Source organism: Canis lupus, chromosome 15 (assembly GCF_011100685.1).
Source record: "Canis lupus familiaris isolate Mischka breed German Shepherd chromosome 15, alternate assembly UU_Cfam_GSD_1.0, whole genome shotgun sequence".
In the NCBI taxonomy this organism is placed as follows: domain Eukaryota; kingdom Metazoa; phylum Chordata; class Mammalia; order Carnivora; family Canidae; genus Canis; species Canis lupus.
Genome location: NC_049236.1, coordinates 15,674,491 through 15,692,805, shown reverse-complemented (window position 1 = coordinate 15,692,805; position 18,315 = coordinate 15,674,491). Strand labels below are relative to the sequence as shown.

Here is an 18,315-nt window from a genome sequence, read left to right as displayed (position 1 = left end):
CACCACCTGAGCTGAAACCAAGCTTTGGACACTTAACTGACTGTGCCAGCCAGGTGCCCCTTGAAAGCTAATTTCGGAGGTGAGTCTAAAAGAATAAGTAACAATAGTTAGGTGGAAAAAACTCTTTTTCCTAATAATAGTAGACTAGGAAATTTGGATCAGTCCTCCTTCTGGAGGGCTTGATGTTGAGTTGTTTTTCCTCACAGCACTTCTAATACCAAATAGGTTTCCACACCAAGCAGTTGTCCAGGTCTCCGCAGACATCAAGTGGGTATCCTACAATTCACTTCAATTCAATTGTGACACTAACTACCCAGAATCAGCTTCAGACTCCACAGGATTAAGGGCTCAGCACCACAAAACTGCACTCACTTCAAATGCCAGTCATAAGTATTGGGTCCCCATATTATTGATACTTCTGTCCCACTTGGCTTCAAAGCCAGGGGTGTTCTTGTAACCCTTCCTTCCTTCCTTTCAGTTTCAATCATTTACTAGAACAACTCATAAAATTCAGGAAAGCATTTTGCTTACTATTAGCAGTGTAGTATAAAGGCTACAGCTCAGGAACAAGAAAATGGAAGAGATGTATAGGGCAAGGTATGGGTTGGGGACTGCCCCAGGCACACCACCCTCCCACACCTCAATGTGTTCACCAATCCAGAAGTTCTCTGAAACTATCACTTCAAGGTATTTAAGGAAGTTTCATTGTGTAAGCACGGTTATTAATGATTGATGAGCAAATCATTGGCTATTCATGATTAAATCACTATCCAGGCCCTCTCCCCTCCCCAGAGGTCAGGGGATTGAGCTGAACATTCCAATCCTGTAATCACTCCTTGGTCTTTCTACTGATTAGCCCCCATCCTAATGCCATCTAGAGGCTTCCAGTCACCAGTTATTTCATTTGACATATAAAGGATACTCTTCACATCTCTTCACATTCTGGAGATTCCATGGGTTTTTAGAAGATGTGTGTTAGGAACCAGGGGCAAAAAAAATATTTCCCATCATATCATAAATATCTAAAAGGAAAAAGAATTGTAAAAGAAAAATTGGCCTGTCTCAGGTGGGAGATGTGATACCTCAAGCATAAATACATTAAGCTGGGACCCCAGAAGACAACGTCCTCCTGATAAGGATGAGCCAGAAGTAAGCCAGCCCTCAAATGACCTTGCATGGATTATACAAACACCTGTGTGGTCCAGGAAACTTCAAGTCTTGAACTTAGACAAAAGTGGTTCAGAACTGTTAGTGCCCAGGTGACTGACAGAAAGAAAGGACAATGCTCTCTGGAAGAAAGTATCTCCATCCTGCAGTTTTTTCCTACAAATAATTTTCCAAATACAAGGGCAACACAAAGAATAAGACAATCATGCACACCAGTAGACTAGAAGGTGACTGACTCAGAAAGACTTCCACCTATCAAAAACTAAGGGTTTTTCTTTTTAAGATTTTATTTATTTATTCATGAGAGACACAGAGAGAGAGAGAAGCAGAGAGAGAAGCAGGCTCCACACAGGGAGCCCGATGTGGGACTTGATCCCAGGTCTCTAGGATCACGCCCTGGGCCAAAGGCAGGCGTTTGACTGCTGAGCCACCCAGGTGTCCCTCAAAAACTAAGTTTTAAAAAATCTGGTAAATAACTTTAGGAAACAAAAAGTTATAAAAAGTGACATAATAGATTTAAGAAGTAACCAGATGGAATTTCTCAAACTTAAAAATACTATAGCTAAGGACGTCTGGGTGGCTCAGTCAGTTAAGCATCTGCCTTCAGCTCAGGTCATGATCCCAGGGTCCTGGGATGGAGTCCCATGTCAGGCTTTATGCTCAGCAGGAAGTCTGCTTGTTCTTCTGACTTTCCCTCTACCCCTCCCTCACCACTGTGCTCATTCTCTCTCTCTCAAATAAATAAATAAAATCTTAGAAAGAAATATCAGACAAAGTAGACTTCAGAGCAAAGAAAATTACCAGAGATGGAGAGGGACATCATATAATGATGAAAAGATAGGTCCACCAAGAAGATAAAGCGATCCTAAATGCATATGTGCTGACAAGACACTTTAAAAATATGTGAAACAAAAATGGGAGAATTGAAAAGAAAGATCTACAATTACAGAGACATCTATACCCCTCCCTCAACAATGTATAGAACAACTAGTAAAATCAGCAAGTAGAGGTGCCTGGCTGGCTCAGTCAGTAGAGCATGCAACTCTTGATCTCAGTTAGTGCGTTCAAGCCACACATTGGGCAAGGAGGCTACTTAAAATAAATTTTTACAAAAGAAAAAGAAAAAGAAAAGAAAAATCACCAAGTATATAGAACTCAACAACACTATCAACCAGCAGGGTGTAATTGACATTTATAGAACACAATTCTATATTTCTAGAAAGGGAAGGGAATAATTCCAAACTAATTTTATGAGGCTAGTATTACCCTAATATCAAAACCAGACAGTGACAGTACAAGAAAAGTACAGATCACTATCCATCATCAATACAGAGGCAAAAATCCTTAACAAAAGATTAGCAATTAGGATTCAGCAATATATAAAAAGAATTATATATCATGACCAACTGGGGTTCATTCCAAGAATGCAAGGCTGGTTCAATAGCCAAAAAAAATAAATTTAATCTACCAAATTAACAGACTAAAGAAAAAAACTCATATTATTATGTCAATCAGTGCATAAAATGCATTTGACAAAGTCAGCACCCATTGATGATAAAAACCCTAAAGAAAATAGAACTAGGGACCCCTGGGTGGCGCAGCGGTTTGGCGCCTGCCTTTGGCCCAGGGCGCGATTCTGGAGACCCGGGATCGAATCCCATGTCAGGCTCCAGGTGCATGGAGCCTGCTTCTCCCTCTGCCTGTGTCTCTGCCTCTCTCTCTCTCTCTCTGTGTGACTATCATAAATAAATAAAATTTAAAAAAAAGAAAAGAAAATAGAACTAGAGAAGGACTTCCCCGACTTGATAAAAAAGCATCTACCAAAAAATCTACAGCTAACATTATACTTAATAGTGAAACACTGAGTGTTTTGTCCCTAAGTTCAGGAAAAAGGCAAGGATGTTTACTGAAGGATTACTACTACCAAAAGAAAAATGATCCTAGGAGACAATTCTCTACAGATCTGTCACATTTCTGCATGTCTTTCAAGTGAAATACCAACTGCTCTTTGTCCCAGACTGTCTTTTTTAGGATGTTGGTGAGCAAACAGCTTTGGAAAATAAAGATATTTCCCCCTTTAGAGCAAAAGGCAGGCATGCTTACTGACTATAACATTCAGGTTCTCTGAGATCAGGGTTTCTTTTTGTAGTGCACACCATTGCACAAGCAGGCATCCGTGTGTGTTACCTCAATGGGACTTGGGGGCAAATGGATTTGAGGCAAAAAGAGAAAAGTCACATAATCAATATGAAGAATATAAAAGGAGACATCACTAAAGATGCTACAGTCATTAAAATGATAAAAAAGATAATATAATGGGGATCCCTGGGTAGCTCAGTGGTTTGGCGCCTGCCTTTGGCCCAGGGCATGATTCTGGAGTCCCGGGATCAAGTCCCGCATCGGGCTCCCCGCATGGAGCCTGCCTCTTGCTCTCTCTGTGTCTCTCTTGAATAAACAGATAAAATCTAAAAAAAAAAAAAAAAGATGATATAATGAACTTTTTAAAATATGCTTGAAAATGTAGATGAAAAGTGCTATAAATTATAACCTACTAAATGGACTTGTGACGAAAGAGAAAACACAAATAGTCCTCTAACCAACAAAGAAAATGTATCAGTAATTTTTTCCATAAAATCAGTTCAGAGAATCTATCAAACATTCAAGATAAAATTCTAGTTTTACACAAACTCTTCCCAAGATTAGAAAAAGAGAATACAAACCCCAATTCATTTTCTAAGGTTAGCCTAATCTTTTTTTAAGGTTAGCCTAATCTTAATATAAAAATCCATCAATGATAGCATGAAAAAGAGAAATTATACACCAATCTGCATAAACCCTACCCAAAATATTAGCAAATTAAATCTAACAGCATATGCTAAGGATAATAGGTCATCTTGGAATGCACATATATCATCATAATAGGAAAAAAGTCTGAAAAAAATGTAATGTCTGTCCAATAAGAGATATCTACAGAAAACTATAGCAAATGCCATACCTATACCTAATAGATGAAACATTGGAAACTTTTCCTTTGAGCTCAAAAATAAGACAAACTCACAAATATTCCTCTCCATGGAAATCTTTAGTAAAAGGCAAGACATGCAATCTGAAGAGAAACCAGAGTATACTCAGCTATGTTTGCCACTCTTTCCACAATTGACTGCAGTTCCCCAAGACTGGTGTCTATTCCTGTGCTACCGCCACTCTGCTAGAAAAACTTGTGAAAGGAATTTTGGGAAAAGATGTAAGTTGGTCCAAGTAAACAGGGAAATGTGCAGTTTTAAACCTAAATGTAGTATCGAGGCTGGCACCCTGGTTAAGCAAATGTGCCCTCTGGATGAGATGCTAGGGTTGGCGGACAGTGGTGCAAGGTTCACAACCTGCCCCACCCACTGCTTTGAGTGTGAGGGACCCCAAAACATTGTTTATTTATTTTTTTTCCAAAACATTGTTTAAAGAGTGCCTGGGAAAGAAGAAAAGAAAGAAAAGAAAAAAGAAAAGAAGAAAAGAAAAAAAAGAAAAGAAAAGAAAAGAAAAGAAAGAAGAGAAAAGAAAAGAAAAAAAAAGAAAAAAGAAAAGAAAAGAAAAAGCGCTTGGGTAGCTCAGCTGGCTAGGGTGGGGCTCTGGTTTCATCTCAGGTCATGATCTCGCGGACTCCTCGCCCAGTGGGGTGACTGCTTGAAAGATGCTCTTTCTCTACCCCTCGCCCCCAACACGTGTACTCTAAATAAATGAGTCCTTAAAAAAAAAAAAAAAAAAAAAAAAAGCATTTCCATGATAGGACAATAATTAGTGACTTTAAAAATATTTTTTAAAGGTGTTGCCCAACTCTGGAAGGCTCTGGGGGCCCTAAGAAGCCTGGGCCCCTAATCCATATGGCGACCCAAACTTAGGTTCTCTCTTAATTCATCCTTGAGCTTGCAAAAGACACACCCCAAAATAACAACAAAACCCAGCGGGATTGAGTCCCACATAGGGCTTCCTGCCTGGAGCCTGCTTCTCCCTCTGCCTCTCTCTCTCTCTGCATGTCTCATGGATAAATAAGTAAAATCTTATAAAAAAAAAAAAAAAAAAAAAAAAAAACCTTAGTTATTCGCTAAGCATTAAATCAGGAACCTAATAACACTTTCACAAGCCAAGCATCTGTCTTTTAGACACTCAACACTTAGCCTCGCCTAAGCAAGGCCTCCAAAAATTTCACTACCAATTCTCTCGTGCTTCATCCCACAAAAGCCTTCAGCAGCTACACTAAAGGCCCAAATTGGGATCCCTGGGTGGCGCAGCGGTTTGGCGCCTGCCTTTGGCCCAGGGCGTGATCCTGGAGACCCGGGATCGAATCCCACATCGGGCTCCTGGTGCATGGAGCCTGCTTCTCCCTCTGCCTGTGTCTCTGCCTCTCTCTCTCTCTGTAACTATCATAAAATAAAATAAAAAAATTAAAAAAAAAAAAAAAAAAACTAAAGGCCCAAATTAAAGTGGAAAGAAAAAAAAATAAAGTGGAAAGAAACAAAATATGCAGGGGAGCCCTATGCCCACCGCTCCAGATACGGGCTGATCCCCCTATGCTTGCCGTGCCTTTGCACCTGCCCACCAAAGCTTTTCTTCCATTGCAGAGAATTATCTCAAGCATAGCCTTACTGGGTAAAAATTCCCCGACAAGGAAATAAAAGGTTAATTTTTCATTATTTGAAGAGATAATACTGGTAATAGTTCCCAGGTGTCTATGTGAGTTCTGGTATGCAAATGACCTAGTCAGAGACCCCAGCCTTCCTGAAGTCTTGGCTCCCCTGGGGGTCAGCGGAGGGGGGGGGGCTGTCTCCTGTGCAGGGGAACAGCACATCCTGTCTTCCAATAGCATATACCAACTCACCCTGTCCCCTTCCAGCTCGGCCTCTCTGTGATTCCTTTCTGCAAAAATATTCCATTTCCCCCACCTTCCCAGGCCCCCCCCCCCCCCCGCCGCAGCCTGACCCCTATGAAGAACACCACACTGTACACCTGGCACAATAGGTGTTGGGTGCAGATTTGCTCCAAGGCTGTGTGAATGCCGGAATGAGTGAATGCCTGGAAAGTACCTGTAGAAAAACCTCAATAAATTCTAGTTCCCTTCCCCTCCCTATCCCTAACCAAGTCTTGCCTTTTGCTTCCACCCCTATCCTGGCCGTGGGACCTTAGCCAAACTGCTTTACCTCTGTGGCTCGTTCCCTCAAACCTAAAATGGGCCAACGGTCACAGGGTTATTGCAAAGCAAACCTCTTTTCAAATCTCTTTTCAGCTCTTCCTTCGATGGGCTGCTGTGTGGAGAACCCAGGTGAAGGTTTCTCCAAACCGCAGCCTCTCCTGTTTCCACCCTTCTCACTCCCTGCCACACGTCCTCCACCCACTAGTTCTGTCTCCCTCTCACCCAGGGTCTTTGCCCATCCTTTCTCCATTTGAAGACCTAGCTGCTCCCACCTCCAGGACACCAGGATTGCCCTGAGCCACCGCCGAGGGGCCTCCGGCCCTGCCAGCCTCTAAGCCTCCTTGATGGGTAGGCTCACCACCCAGCGCTTCCTCCTGCCTCTGCGCCTAGTTCTTCGAGGGCTGATTGTGGGGGATGAGGTTCTGCCCCCTCCTCCTCTTTAGCCCCAGACAGAGGACGGCAGAACTGAGATGTTGCCTGCCCAGCTCTCCACACACACACACACACACACACACACACACACACACGGTTCTGGCCAGTAAAAGGTGCTAGGACAGGTGCATGAAGGGGATGCAGGTAAAGGGAAGAGACTCGGTTCAAGGGCGTCTTGGCTTGCTTGGTGGGGACGGGGCGTGTTGGAGCGTCAGGCCTCCCCAGGCTTCTGCTTTTCTGCAGCCATCGAGCTGATCAAGGACCTGGTCAACTACGACGTGTGCCAGGCGCTGCTCAAGGGCCTCGTGGCGCTGTTGATACCGTCCGTCAAGGAGACCAGCAAACCGCAGCCCAAGATCCTCAACGGTAGGGAGCGGCTCGGCCTGAGGTCGCGGAGGGGGGTGGAGGGGGGTGCGTGTTGGGCTTGGGGGAGCCCGGCCTCGCGCCTCACACCTCCCGCCCCCGGGCCTCCACCAGACTCCTCGGTTCCCCAGTTCACCGCCCACCTGCCGGTGTTCCTGCAGCAGGCCGCGGCGGCCAAGGCCATCGGGTAAGCGGGCAGCGGGAGTGGGGGGAGGCGGCGAGCCAGGAGCGCCGCGGGGTGCCGAGGGGTCGCCGCCGCCGGTTCCCCGCGCAGGGTCCTGGCGCGCAGCAACACGAGCGTCGCGGAGGAGCTGCTGCACCAGCGCGTGGTGCACAGCCTGATGGCCGCCATGGGCAACACGGACCACAGCAACAGCCAGCGGCAGGCCAGCCTCACGCTCGAGGTGGGCGGCGGGCGGCGGGCGGCGGGCGGCGGGCGGCGGGCGGGCCCCGGGCGGGCGCAGAGCCGTCACCCTCCCGCCCGCCGCCGCAGTACTTGGTGCAGATGTTCCCGGTGGTGGAGGAGCACGTGCGCAGGTCCATGGGAGAGGGGCTCTATCAGCTCTTCCTCGTGAGTGCTCCGCCCCCCGAGCGGGAACCCCGCGGGACCCCCGCCTCGGAGGGGGCCCGGTGGCCTCGCCCCGGGCGGTGGCCCCTCCCCAGCCCACCCCTCGCCCCGCCCCTCCTCCCAGCCCCGCCCCCGCATCCCGGACACGCCCCTCGCCGCCCCGCCCGCCCCCCGCAGCCCCGCCCCGCGCCCCCCGCAGCCCAGGAGCCCCCACTGCCTCGGGCCCCTGGCTCCCGTCCTCAGAGCAATGCCGAGGACTTGTACATGAAAATAGACAGCATTCAGGCGGACATCTTAGCGGCCAACAAAGTCAACGTCTCCAAAGGTGAGTGGGGAGCGAGGGGACCCGGCGCCAGGAGCTGCGGCCCCCCAGGCTCAGCCCCGCGCCCCGCGCCCCGCGCCCCGCCCGCAGCGTTGTGCTTCAGCGGCGTTTCCCACCGCAACTCGAGCTTTCACCGCGGCGCTCACGAGCCCGAGAGGCCGGCTTACGTCACCTACTTCCAGAAGGAAGATACGGAAGGAAAGGAGTGACGGAGCCTTGCGGGCCTTCCGGAGGGGCCGGGGCCGCGGTTCAGGGAGCCCGGCAGGCGGGCCCTGGGGTCACGCTCACCGCGACTCCACCGGCCCCAGGCGGGAGGCTGCGGGGGGCCAGGGGGAGCTGCCGGCTGGCGAGGACTCAATAAATAGTCTTGCTGTCTGTCTGTCTGTCCTCTCTGTGGGGGCAGGGGGGAAATGAGAGCTTTGTGGAGGGCTGGGGCGCCTCTGCTCAGCAGGGGGAAAGCGGGTGCAGAGGGAAGCAACATCGACAGCCCGGAAGGTTTAAGGCCCGGCCTGGGGCGAGCCTCCCCCTGCTCCCCACCGGCCCCTGGCTCTCCCGGGAGACCACGGCCACCCGCTCTTTCCCCTCCCTCTGGTTGCTTCTTCCTCTCACTCCCTATTGCTGATTCATTCTCTCAACCCAGCTGCTTTCAAATTGAAGTGACCTTGACGCTCTTTATCTACTTTTTTACCCTGGTGATCTCATCCAGTCTCCGCTTTCAAGGCCATCTGTATGCCAGTGACTCCCACGTTTCTACTTCCGGTTAAATATTTCCACTTCTCTGCGGCCAAAACTGAACTGATCCCCTCCCGCCTTCCCCAACGCAGCTGATGGCGACCCATCCTCTCTGCGACTCCGAACGAAATAGCGTCGTCCTTAATGTCTCTCTTCAACATCTGTATCCATTTGTCTGTTGACTCTACCTTCCGAGTACATCCAGAATCCAGCCATAATCTCACTACTCTGTTGCTGATACCCTAGCCTGAGCCACCATCATTTTTCCTGCTTCGTTTTCCCACCACTACTTAGACTACTCTAGAGGTCTTTCTTTTCTTTCTTTCTTTTTTCTTTCATAACGTTTTTATTTATTCGAGAGAGGCAGAGACATAGAGGGAGAAGCAGGCTCCTCGCAGGGAGCCCTATACAGGACTCAATCCCAGGACCCTCAGGACCCCAGGATCATGACCTGAGGCAAAGGCAGACACTCAACCACTAGCCACCCAGGTGTCCTCTAGTGGTCTTTCTACCCCATTCCCTTTTCAATATAGCAGTAGGGTAGTCTTTTAAACTTAGATTCTAGTCTAAGTCAGCCTTCCACTCAGGTCATGATCCCTGGGTCCCTGGGATTGAGCCCAGCATCTAGCTCCTGCTCGGTGGAGAGACTGCTCCCTGCTTGTGCACATGTGCTCTGTCACTGTCAAATACATTAATAAATCTTTTTTAAAAAACAACAGGGACGGGACACCTGGGTGGCTCAGCGGTTAAAGCATCTGCCTTTGGTTCAGGGCATGATCCTGGAGTCCCGGGATCGAGTCCCACATTAGGCTCCCTGCGTGGAGCCTGCTTCTCCCTCTGCCTGTGTCTCTGCCCCTCTCTGTGTCTCTCATGAATAAATAAATAAAATCTTTTAAAAAAAATAATAAGGGCAGCCCCAGTGGCGCAGCGGTTTGGTGCCGCCTGCAGCCTGGGGTGTGATCCTGGAGACCCGGGATCGAGTCCCGCATCGGGCTTCCTGCATGGGGCCTGCTTCTCCCTCTGCCTGTGTCTCTGCCTCTCCTCTCTCTGAATGAATAAATAAATAAATCTTAAAAAAAATAAAATAAAAATAAATAAATAATTTTAAAAAACAACAGGGATGCCTGGGTAGCTCAGCAGTTGAGCATCTGCCTTTGGCTCAAGTTGTGATCCTGTGGTCCCAGGATCAAGTCCCACATCCGGCTCCCTGCAGGGAGCCTGCTTCTCCCTCTGCCTGTGTCTCTGTGTCTTTCATGAATTAAAAAAAAAAAAAAAAAATCTTAAAAAAAAAATCATACATGGCTCTCCATTTCAGGAACAGTAAAGCTAAAGTCCTTCCTGTGGCCTGCAGGGAGGACTGTAGGCAATCTAGTCTTCTGTGACCTCTGAACTGTCTCCTACTTCTTTCCCCTTCACTGGAGAGCATAACTACATGGTTCTTAGAACCTTTCACCTCAGCGGTGTAGCTACATGGTGAACCCCCTCACCTCCTTGCAACTCTATACATAATTTACCTTCTCGATGAGGGCTAACCTACATTACCACTCCCTATACTCTGGCCCTCAAGTCCCTTAAGCTGCTATTTTCCCCCCAAACACATTTATTACTTTATTTGTGTATGGCCTGTCTCTCCACCTGTATGTATACATAAGCTCAACGAGGGCAGGGGTATTTTTGTTCCTTACAAAACATCCCTAACACTGAGAATAATGCCTGCCATGCCCATGTTAATGACTGAGGTCTGAGGAAATTGTCCATCAAATCAGAGGAAATGAAATCAGAAAGCCGTAATTCCCCAAGTGGCCACAGGAGGGCATCACCGGCCCTGATATTGTTAATCTAAGGCGGGCCAGCGTTTCCCTCAAACCGACCCGGCTTTGAGAGAAAAGTTAACAAAATGTAGTTATGCTTTACATAAAGCTAAAGGGGTTTTCTGTTTTAAAGAAGTGCCCGTTTTTATTCTTCAGATGCTCTTTGTTTTGTAGAATGATGGTAAAAAAAAAAAAAAAGTACCCCAGAAATTTTTTGGAAACTTTAATAATCAGAAAATCCAAAAATCTGGAAGCCACTGGTCTAAGGTGACCATAATTTTTTTGAATTTATTTTTATTGGTGTTCAATTTACTAACATACAGAATAACCCGCAGTGCCCGTCACCCATTCACCCCCACCCCCCGCCCTCCTCCCTTCCACCACCCCTAGCTCGTTTCCCAGAGTTAGGAGTCTTTACGTTCTGTCTCCCTTTCTGATATTTCCCACACATTTCTTCTCCCTTCCCTTATATTCCCTTTCACTATTATTTATATTCCCCAAATGAATGAGAACATATAATGTTTGTCCTTCACCGACTGACTTACTTCACTCAGCATAATACCCTCCAGTTCCATCCACGTTGAAGCAAATGGTGGGTATTGGTCATTTCTAATGTCAGAGTAATATTCCATTGTATACATAAACCACATCTTCTTTATCCATTCATCTTTCGTTGGACACCGAGGCTCCTTCCACAGTTTGGCTATTGTGGACATTGCTGCTAGAAACATCTGGGTGCAGGTGTCCCGGTGATTCACTGCATCTGTATCTTTGGGGTAAATCCCCAACAGTGCAATTGTTGGGTCATAGGGCAGGTCTATTTTTAACTCTTTGAGGAACCTCCACACAGTTTTCCAGAGTGGCTGCACCAGTTCACATTCCCACCAACAGTGTATGAGGGTTCCCTTTTCTCCACATCCTCTCCAACATTTGTGGTTTCCTGCCTTGTTAATTTTCCCCATTCTCACTGGTGTGAGGTGGTATCTCATTGTGGTTTTGATTTGTATTTCCCTGATGGCAAGTGATGCGGAGCATTTTCTCATATGCACGTTGGCCATGTCTATGTCTTCCTCTGTGAGATTTCTGTTCATGTCTTTTGCCCATTTCATGATTGGATTGTTTGTTTCTTTGGTGTTGAGTTTAGTAAGTTCTTTATAGATCTTGGAAACTAGCCCTTTATCTGATACGTCTTTTGCAGATATCTTCTCCCATTCCTGTAGGTTGTCTTTTAGCTTTGTTGACTGTATCCTTTGCTGTGCGAAAGCGTCTTTGCTTGATGAAGTCCCAATAGTTCATTTTTGCTTTTGTTTCTTTTGCCTTCATGCATGTATCTTGCAAGAAGTTACTGAGGCCGAGTTCCGAAAGGGTGTTGCCTGTGTTCTCCTCTAGGATTTTGATGGAATCTTGTCTCACATTTAGATCTTTCATCCATTTTGAGTTTATCTTTGTGTATGGTGAAAGAGAGTGGTCTAGTTTCATTCTTCTGCATGTGGATGTCCAATTTTCCCAGCACCATTTACTGAAGAGACTGTCTTTCTTCCAATGGATAGTCTTTCTCCTTTATCGAATATTAGTTGACCATAAAGTTCAGGGTCCACTTCTGGGTTCTCTATTCTGTTCCATTGATCTATGTGTCTGTTTTTGTGCCAGTACCACACTGTCTTGATGAACACAGCTTTGTAGTACAACCTGAAATCTGGCATTGTGATGCCCCCAGATATGGTTTTCTTTTTTAAAATTCCCCTGGCTATTCGGGGTCTTTTCTGATAAGGTGACCATAATTTAATAAAAACAATGGAACTTTTGTGCTCGCTTTGGCAGCACATATACTAAAATTGGAACCATGGAACCTTTTTTAAAGATTTTATTTATTTATTCCTGAGAGACACACGGAGGCAGACATAGGCAGAGGGAGAAGCAGGCTCCTCACAGGGAGCCAGATGCAGGACTCGATCCCAGGACCCTGGGATCACACACGGAGACACCAGACATCCCAACAATGGAACTCTTAAAATTGAATCTTAAATATAATATAAATATCTAAAACATCCTACATGAAATTAATACATATTTTCCCCACTCTTTACAAGTTCAGAGCTATAACAAAGTTGAAAGGAAAATACAACCAATACCTATATACCTATCACTCTTGGACACATTTGCTTTCTCTCCATTTGAAAGTTGAAGTTATTGGGGCACCTGGCTGGCTCCGTCGATAGATCGTGCAACTCTTGATCTCATGATCCTGAGTTTAAACTCCACATCCAGGGTAGAGATTACTTTAAAAAATAAAGTTTCAGGGATCCCTGGGTGGCGCAGCGGTTTGGTGCCTGCCTTTGGCCCAGGGCACGATCCTGGAGACCCGGGATCGAATCCCACATTGGGCTCCCGGTGCATGGAGCCTGCTTCTCCCTCTGCTTGTGTCTCTGCCTCTTTCTCTCTCTCTGTGACTATCATAAAATTAAAAAATTTAAAAAAAAATAAAAATAAAAATAAAAAAAATAAAGTTTCAGGGGGATCCCTGAGTGGCCCAGCAGTTTGGCACCTGCCTTTGGCCCAGGGCACCTGTCCTGGGGTCCCAGGATCAAGTCCCACGTCGGGCTCCCTGCATGGAGCCTGCTTCTCCCTCTGTGTCTCTCCCTCTCTCTCTATGGCTATAATAAATAAATACTTTTTAAAGAAATAAAAGTTTCAGGTATCATGACACGTCACTAAATACTTCACATTATGCTTCTACTAAGAATAAGGACATTCCACGTAATTACAATATTATTTTGGTGATCTGAGTAATGGTTCACAAATATGTCCACATCCTATGCCTGGAACCTGTGAATCTGTTACTTTACATGGTGTAAAGAATTTTGTGGGTGTGATTAAGGGTCTCGAGATGGGGAGATTATTCTGGATTAGCCAGGTGGGCCAGAGGTAATCACAAGAGTCCTTATAGAGAGAGACAGGAGGATCCAGAGTTAGAACTAAAAGATGACAAGACAGAAGCAAGAGGCTGGAGTGGGTGGTGAAGGGGTCACAGACAGGCAGCTTCTAGAAGCTGAAAGAAGCAAGGAAACATCCTCTCCTAAAGCCTCTAGAAGGAAGGCAGCCCTGCCCTTAACTGGAGACTGCGGACCTCCAGAACTGTAAGAGAACCAATATACATAAAGTCACAAAGTTTGTAGTTTCTTGTTGCAGCAGCAATAAAATCTATCCAACTACTAACATCTAAAATAGCGATAAGATTTCCACAGTTATCCCCAAACCATACCTTATTTTCATGTCTATTTTGGAAGATTTTCGTGCAGGAGAGAAGCCAAAAAACGAGACCTCCTATTAACTGCAGAAACTGATATGATAGGAACCTCAAATTCAGGGTCCTAGATCAAAGCTCGGAATAGACACTTTAACAGAGGCATATAGTTTTAACTTTAAAATATCACAAACGCCACACACAAAAAACTTAGTAACAACAGAACAACTACTTAAAGATTTTTTTTTTTTTGAAAGCCAAGCAGGGACAAAGAACACAAATAAGGTCTGTTTTTCACACGCGATAATAAGCCTTGCAAGCGCAAGGCCTCAAAAAATTGGGTAAACACTCAGAATTGTTCCTCTCCACGGAAATCTTTAGTAAAAGGCGAAAGATTTATACGATCTGAAGAGAAACCAGAGTATGCCCGCGGTCCTGCTCATACAGCTCTCGGATAACTGTCACTCCTAAATCAGCAATGGTAGTTATTTATCCAAAAGAGCCAGGAACTTCTGCCTTTCTCTCAGTCAATCCTGTGACGGCAGTCTCCTTTCTGGGAGGGGAAAAAAAAGTTGAAAGAAAAAGAAAAATCTAGCCGTTTTAAAATAAGTAATAATCCGGGTGCAATGCATTGTGGGTATGTAAATGAAGCTGTCACCCGCCCCAGGTTGCCGGAAATTCCTCCAAGCTCCTTTCCCCGCTGAGGCCGAGAGCCACCGCCAGGGGGCAGAGCAGAAGCCAGATTGGCAGGAAATCGGACGCCTGGTCCAACCAGAAAGTCTCCTTTTGGTTTTTTGTTTTCATTTTGTTTTACAATTGGCACTCCAAGGTGAAGTTTCTCTTGAATTAAAATCGATTTTTTTTTTTAATTTTTGGAAATAAAAAACAATTTAAAAAATTCTTGAATATCATTGTCTTCATACATTCATTCAACAAAAATGTATTGAACACTGTGTCAAAGCCTGTGCTGGGTCTTAGGTACGCGTGGTGAGCACGATGTTCAGTGACACACGGGCCAAGCATGAAAGGATTCACCAGAGGCGGGTGATGAGGGCCTTCAGGGCAGCCCCATAAGCAGGACGAACAAGGTAGAGAAAGGCAAGAGGCTCAGTGGCAAGGACCAGATTTTGATGGGCCTTCAAGGCCAAGCAAAGAGCTTGCACTTACCTTGAGGGGAAGGGGGGGGCAACGGAAGCTCTTTATTCCTGAAGCAGCATCAGCATCAGCATCAGCTGCGATACTGGTGTTACGAGTTGAATCGCCTTCCTCCAGGCTCCCTGCTCTGTGGAGAGTCCGCTTCTCCCTCTGCCCCTGCTCCCGCTCGCTCTCTCCTCCTCTCTCTCAAATAAATAAAATCTTTACATTGTGCCTCCCCAAATTCGTCTTTTGAAGTCTTAACTCGAAGTCTCTCAGAATATGACTTTATTGGGAAATAGGGTCATTCCAGGTGTGACTAGTTGAGGCTTCTAGAACTGTGAGACCACACATTTCTGTGGTTTAAGCCCCACAGTCTGTGGTACTTTGTTATGAAATTCTAGAAAATACACCTGGGTACGTGTTAGAAACGCAAATGATCGACCCGCATCCCAGATCTACCAAGTCAGAAACTGGGGGAGGAGGTGGGACCCAAGTGTCTGTGTCGACAATCGAGGGTTGTTTTTTTTGTTTTGTTTTTGTTTTTGTTTTTAAGATTTTATTTATTCATGAGAGACACAGAGAGAGGCAGAGACCCAGGCAGAGGGAGAAGCAGGCTCCCTGCCGGGAGCCCGAGGCGGGACTCGATCCCGGGACCCGGGGTCGTGACCCGAGCCACCCAGGCGCCCCTGGGGATTCTGATGCAGCTGAAGCGAGAACCACCGAGCGCCTGCTCGGGCTAACGCCTGGAGGTTCTGGAGGCGAGAAGTTTTGCGACCTCGGGGAGAGCCAGCAGGAAAGGCCGCGAGTATGCCGGGAGGGGAGGGCAGGGGAGCAGCGGCCGCGGGAGGGGCGGCGGGAGCACTTGGCGGAAAACCGGGAGCAGGGGGCAGTCCCGGGAAGGGGGTGGTGAGGCCCGCGGGCCGAGGGGAGGCGCCGCCCAGGGCGGTCCCGGGGGGCACGGAGCCCGCGGCCGGGGCGGGCACCCTACGGAGGCGGGGAGCCCCAGAGCCCTTTCTGGAAAGGCCAGAGATCCCAGGCTAGCCCTCCGCCTGCTCTCCCCGCCCCCCAAGGTCAGCGGAGGGCAGGTCCGGGAGGCGGGGTGCGGGTGCGGGTGCGCAGCCCCGGGACGACCGCCCGCCGGCCTCCCGCCCCCCGCGCACCCCTCAACCTTCCGCCAGGTCGGCATCGCCCGGAGCCGCCGTACCTGCGGCTCCCCGCGCCCTGCAGCCGCCCCTCCTCCGCTAGGACCCCACCTAGACGGCGGGCACCCACCCCGGCCCCTGGGGGCTTCTTCCCCCTCTCCCTGGGTAGTCCCCGCGGGCCCAGGGGCTCCTCCTCTCCCAGCCGAAGAAGAAAATGGGGAGAGGGGTAGGGGGTGGGAAGAGCCGGCTGGCCCTCCAACCACATTCTCCTTTTGGAATATAATGAAAAACCACGACCAAACAACTTCACCCTATGCTTTTGTTTCAGAAAAAGTTCTGATGGAAATCTTTTCATTAAAAACAAATTTTCCAAAAAAAATAAAAAATAAAATAAAATTTTCCTGGGGGAAGGCAGAGAGATGGGTGAACTAGGTGATGGGGGTTAAGGAGCTGTGATGAGGGCCAGGTGATTATGGAGGTGCTGAATCCCTATACTGTACACCTGAAACTAATATAACGCTTAACGATACTGGAATCACAATAATGCACTGAAAACATTAAAAAATGATGAAAGTGCATTATAAGAGTAAGAAAAGGGATGCCTGGCTGGCTGGGTTGTAGGAGTATGTGACTCTTGATCTTCCAGTCATCAGTTCCAGCCTCACCTAGGGTGCAGAGATTACTTAAATAAACTTAAAAAAAAAAAAAAAAAAAGTTCCCGCAGCCCAAGACAACAAATGGGATTTTTATTCTAAATGGATAGCTCCCACTGAGTTTCCCCTTAAAGAACCTTCACTGTGGATGCATTTACATTGGTACAATTTGGGGATTTTTTTTAAAAAGATTTTATTTATTCATGAGAGAGAGAGAGAGAGATGCAGAGACACAAGCAGAGGGAGAAGCAGGCTCCATGCAGGGAGCCCAACGTGGGACTCAATCCCAGGTCTCCAGGATCACGCCCTGGGCCAAAGGCAGGCGCCAAACCGCTGAGCCATCCAGGGATCCCGGGAGTATTTTTTTTAAAGATTTATTTATTTATTTATTCATTAGAGACCCAGAAAGAGGCAGAGACACAGGCAGAGGGAAAACCAGGCTCCAAGCAAGGAGCCCGATGTGGGTCTCAATCCCAACACCCCGGGGATCATGCCCTTAGCCAAAGGCAGACACTCAACCACTGAGCCACCCAGGCATCCCAGATTATCAGTGTAGATTCATTCACTATCTTATCCGCTCCATTTAATAATTTCCCCCACTTTTGTTATGAAAAATTTCAAAAAAAAATTTCAGACAATAAGGTTGAAGGACTACTATAGCAACCACCTATATACCAACCAACCTAATTCAACATCTCTTAACATTGTGCCGTCTCACCCTTAGCTTATTTGTATGTTATTATAGGGGAAGAAAAATATTCTTTCCTTCTACCCTTCTAGGTTCTCAGTTGGGGTTCTGTAACAATAGATGGATTAAAAAAGCAAAGGGTGAGGGGTGGGGGTGCCTGGCTGGCTCAGTTAACACATATAGCATGTATTCTCAATTCTCAATCTCAGGATCCTGAATTCAAGCCCCATATTGGGCATGGAACCTATTAAAAAAAAAAAAAAAAGTAATGAGAAAAGCAAACAGTAGTGCATTAACATGTGTATCTCCTGTATACATGGGAAAATTTTAAGGATTAGTAACTTAAAGAGGTGGCCAGAACTTGGGCTTATATAGCATCTTGAACAAAGAATGATAAAGTTGTAGAGAAATAACAGGACAAAGGAAAAAAGTTTTAGGCTCCAAGAACAGGAAACCCCGGGGAAGATAAATATATGGGGGGACGGGGAGGCTAATGGAGTTAAAGCTTGTTTGCAGATTCCTCTGGTGCCATTACTGGGTGGGTAAGGGTCTAGAGTCCCCCCAGTAAAGGAAAATTGATATTCTGGCTTTAGGCAGAAAGGGGAAGGGTAAAGAGAACTTTTTCTGTATATGCTGCTTCATAATTGGCTTCAACTCAAAATAATTCTTATGTCAAAGAGGCACATTTTAGAGTGACATCCTGGTTTTCTTCATTACTTTTTCTGAACTAGTTGAAAGTTGCAAACATGGGACACCTGGGTGGCTCAGCGGTTGAACATCTGCCTTTGGCCCAGGGCGTGATCCTGGAGTCCCAGGATCGAGTCCCACATCGGGCTCCCTGCATGGAGCCTGCTTCTCCCTCCGCCTATGTCTG

General features: G+C 46.9%; 1 protein-coding gene and 2 non-coding genes across 13 annotated transcripts in view; 1 reads left to right on the top strand and 2 right to left on the bottom strand.

The window, feature by feature from the left end:
* The window catches only part of ARMH1 (armadillo like helical domain containing 1), a 49,307-nt gene extending 40,898 nt beyond the window's left edge, over positions 1-8,409 (top strand). For 7 of the 11 annotated variants that reach the window (XM_038558292.1, XM_038558288.1, XM_038558297.1 and 4 more), the window contains 6 exons: positions 7,007-7,147; positions 7,259-7,331; positions 7,419-7,548; positions 7,638-7,715; positions 7,956-8,037; positions 8,217-8,409. In XM_038558292.1, the coding sequence (XP_038414220.1) occupies positions 7,007-7,147; positions 7,259-7,331; positions 7,419-7,548; positions 7,638-7,715; positions 7,956-8,037; positions 8,217-8,395 (683 nt within the window). In that variant the 3' untranslated portion in view covers positions 8,396-8,409. Of the gene's footprint in view, positions 1-7,006; positions 7,148-7,258; positions 7,332-7,418; positions 7,549-7,637; positions 7,716-7,955; positions 8,038-8,085 lie in introns of all 11 variants that reach the window. The other 4 variants (XM_038558293.1, XM_038558296.1, XM_038558295.1 and 1 more) reach the window with 4 other exon arrangements.
* Positions 4,181-4,293, bottom strand: LOC119869454. The gene has a single exon (XR_005371013.1). It is a non-coding gene; the product is annotated as a U5 spliceosomal RNA (small nuclear RNA).
* A 5,721-nt stretch (positions 8,410-14,130) lies between the features above and the next one.
* LOC119869452 lies at positions 14,131-14,246 on the bottom strand. The gene has a single exon (XR_005371011.1). It is a non-coding gene; the product is annotated as a U5 spliceosomal RNA (small nuclear RNA).
* Positions 14,247-18,315: the final 4,069 nt, after the last annotated feature.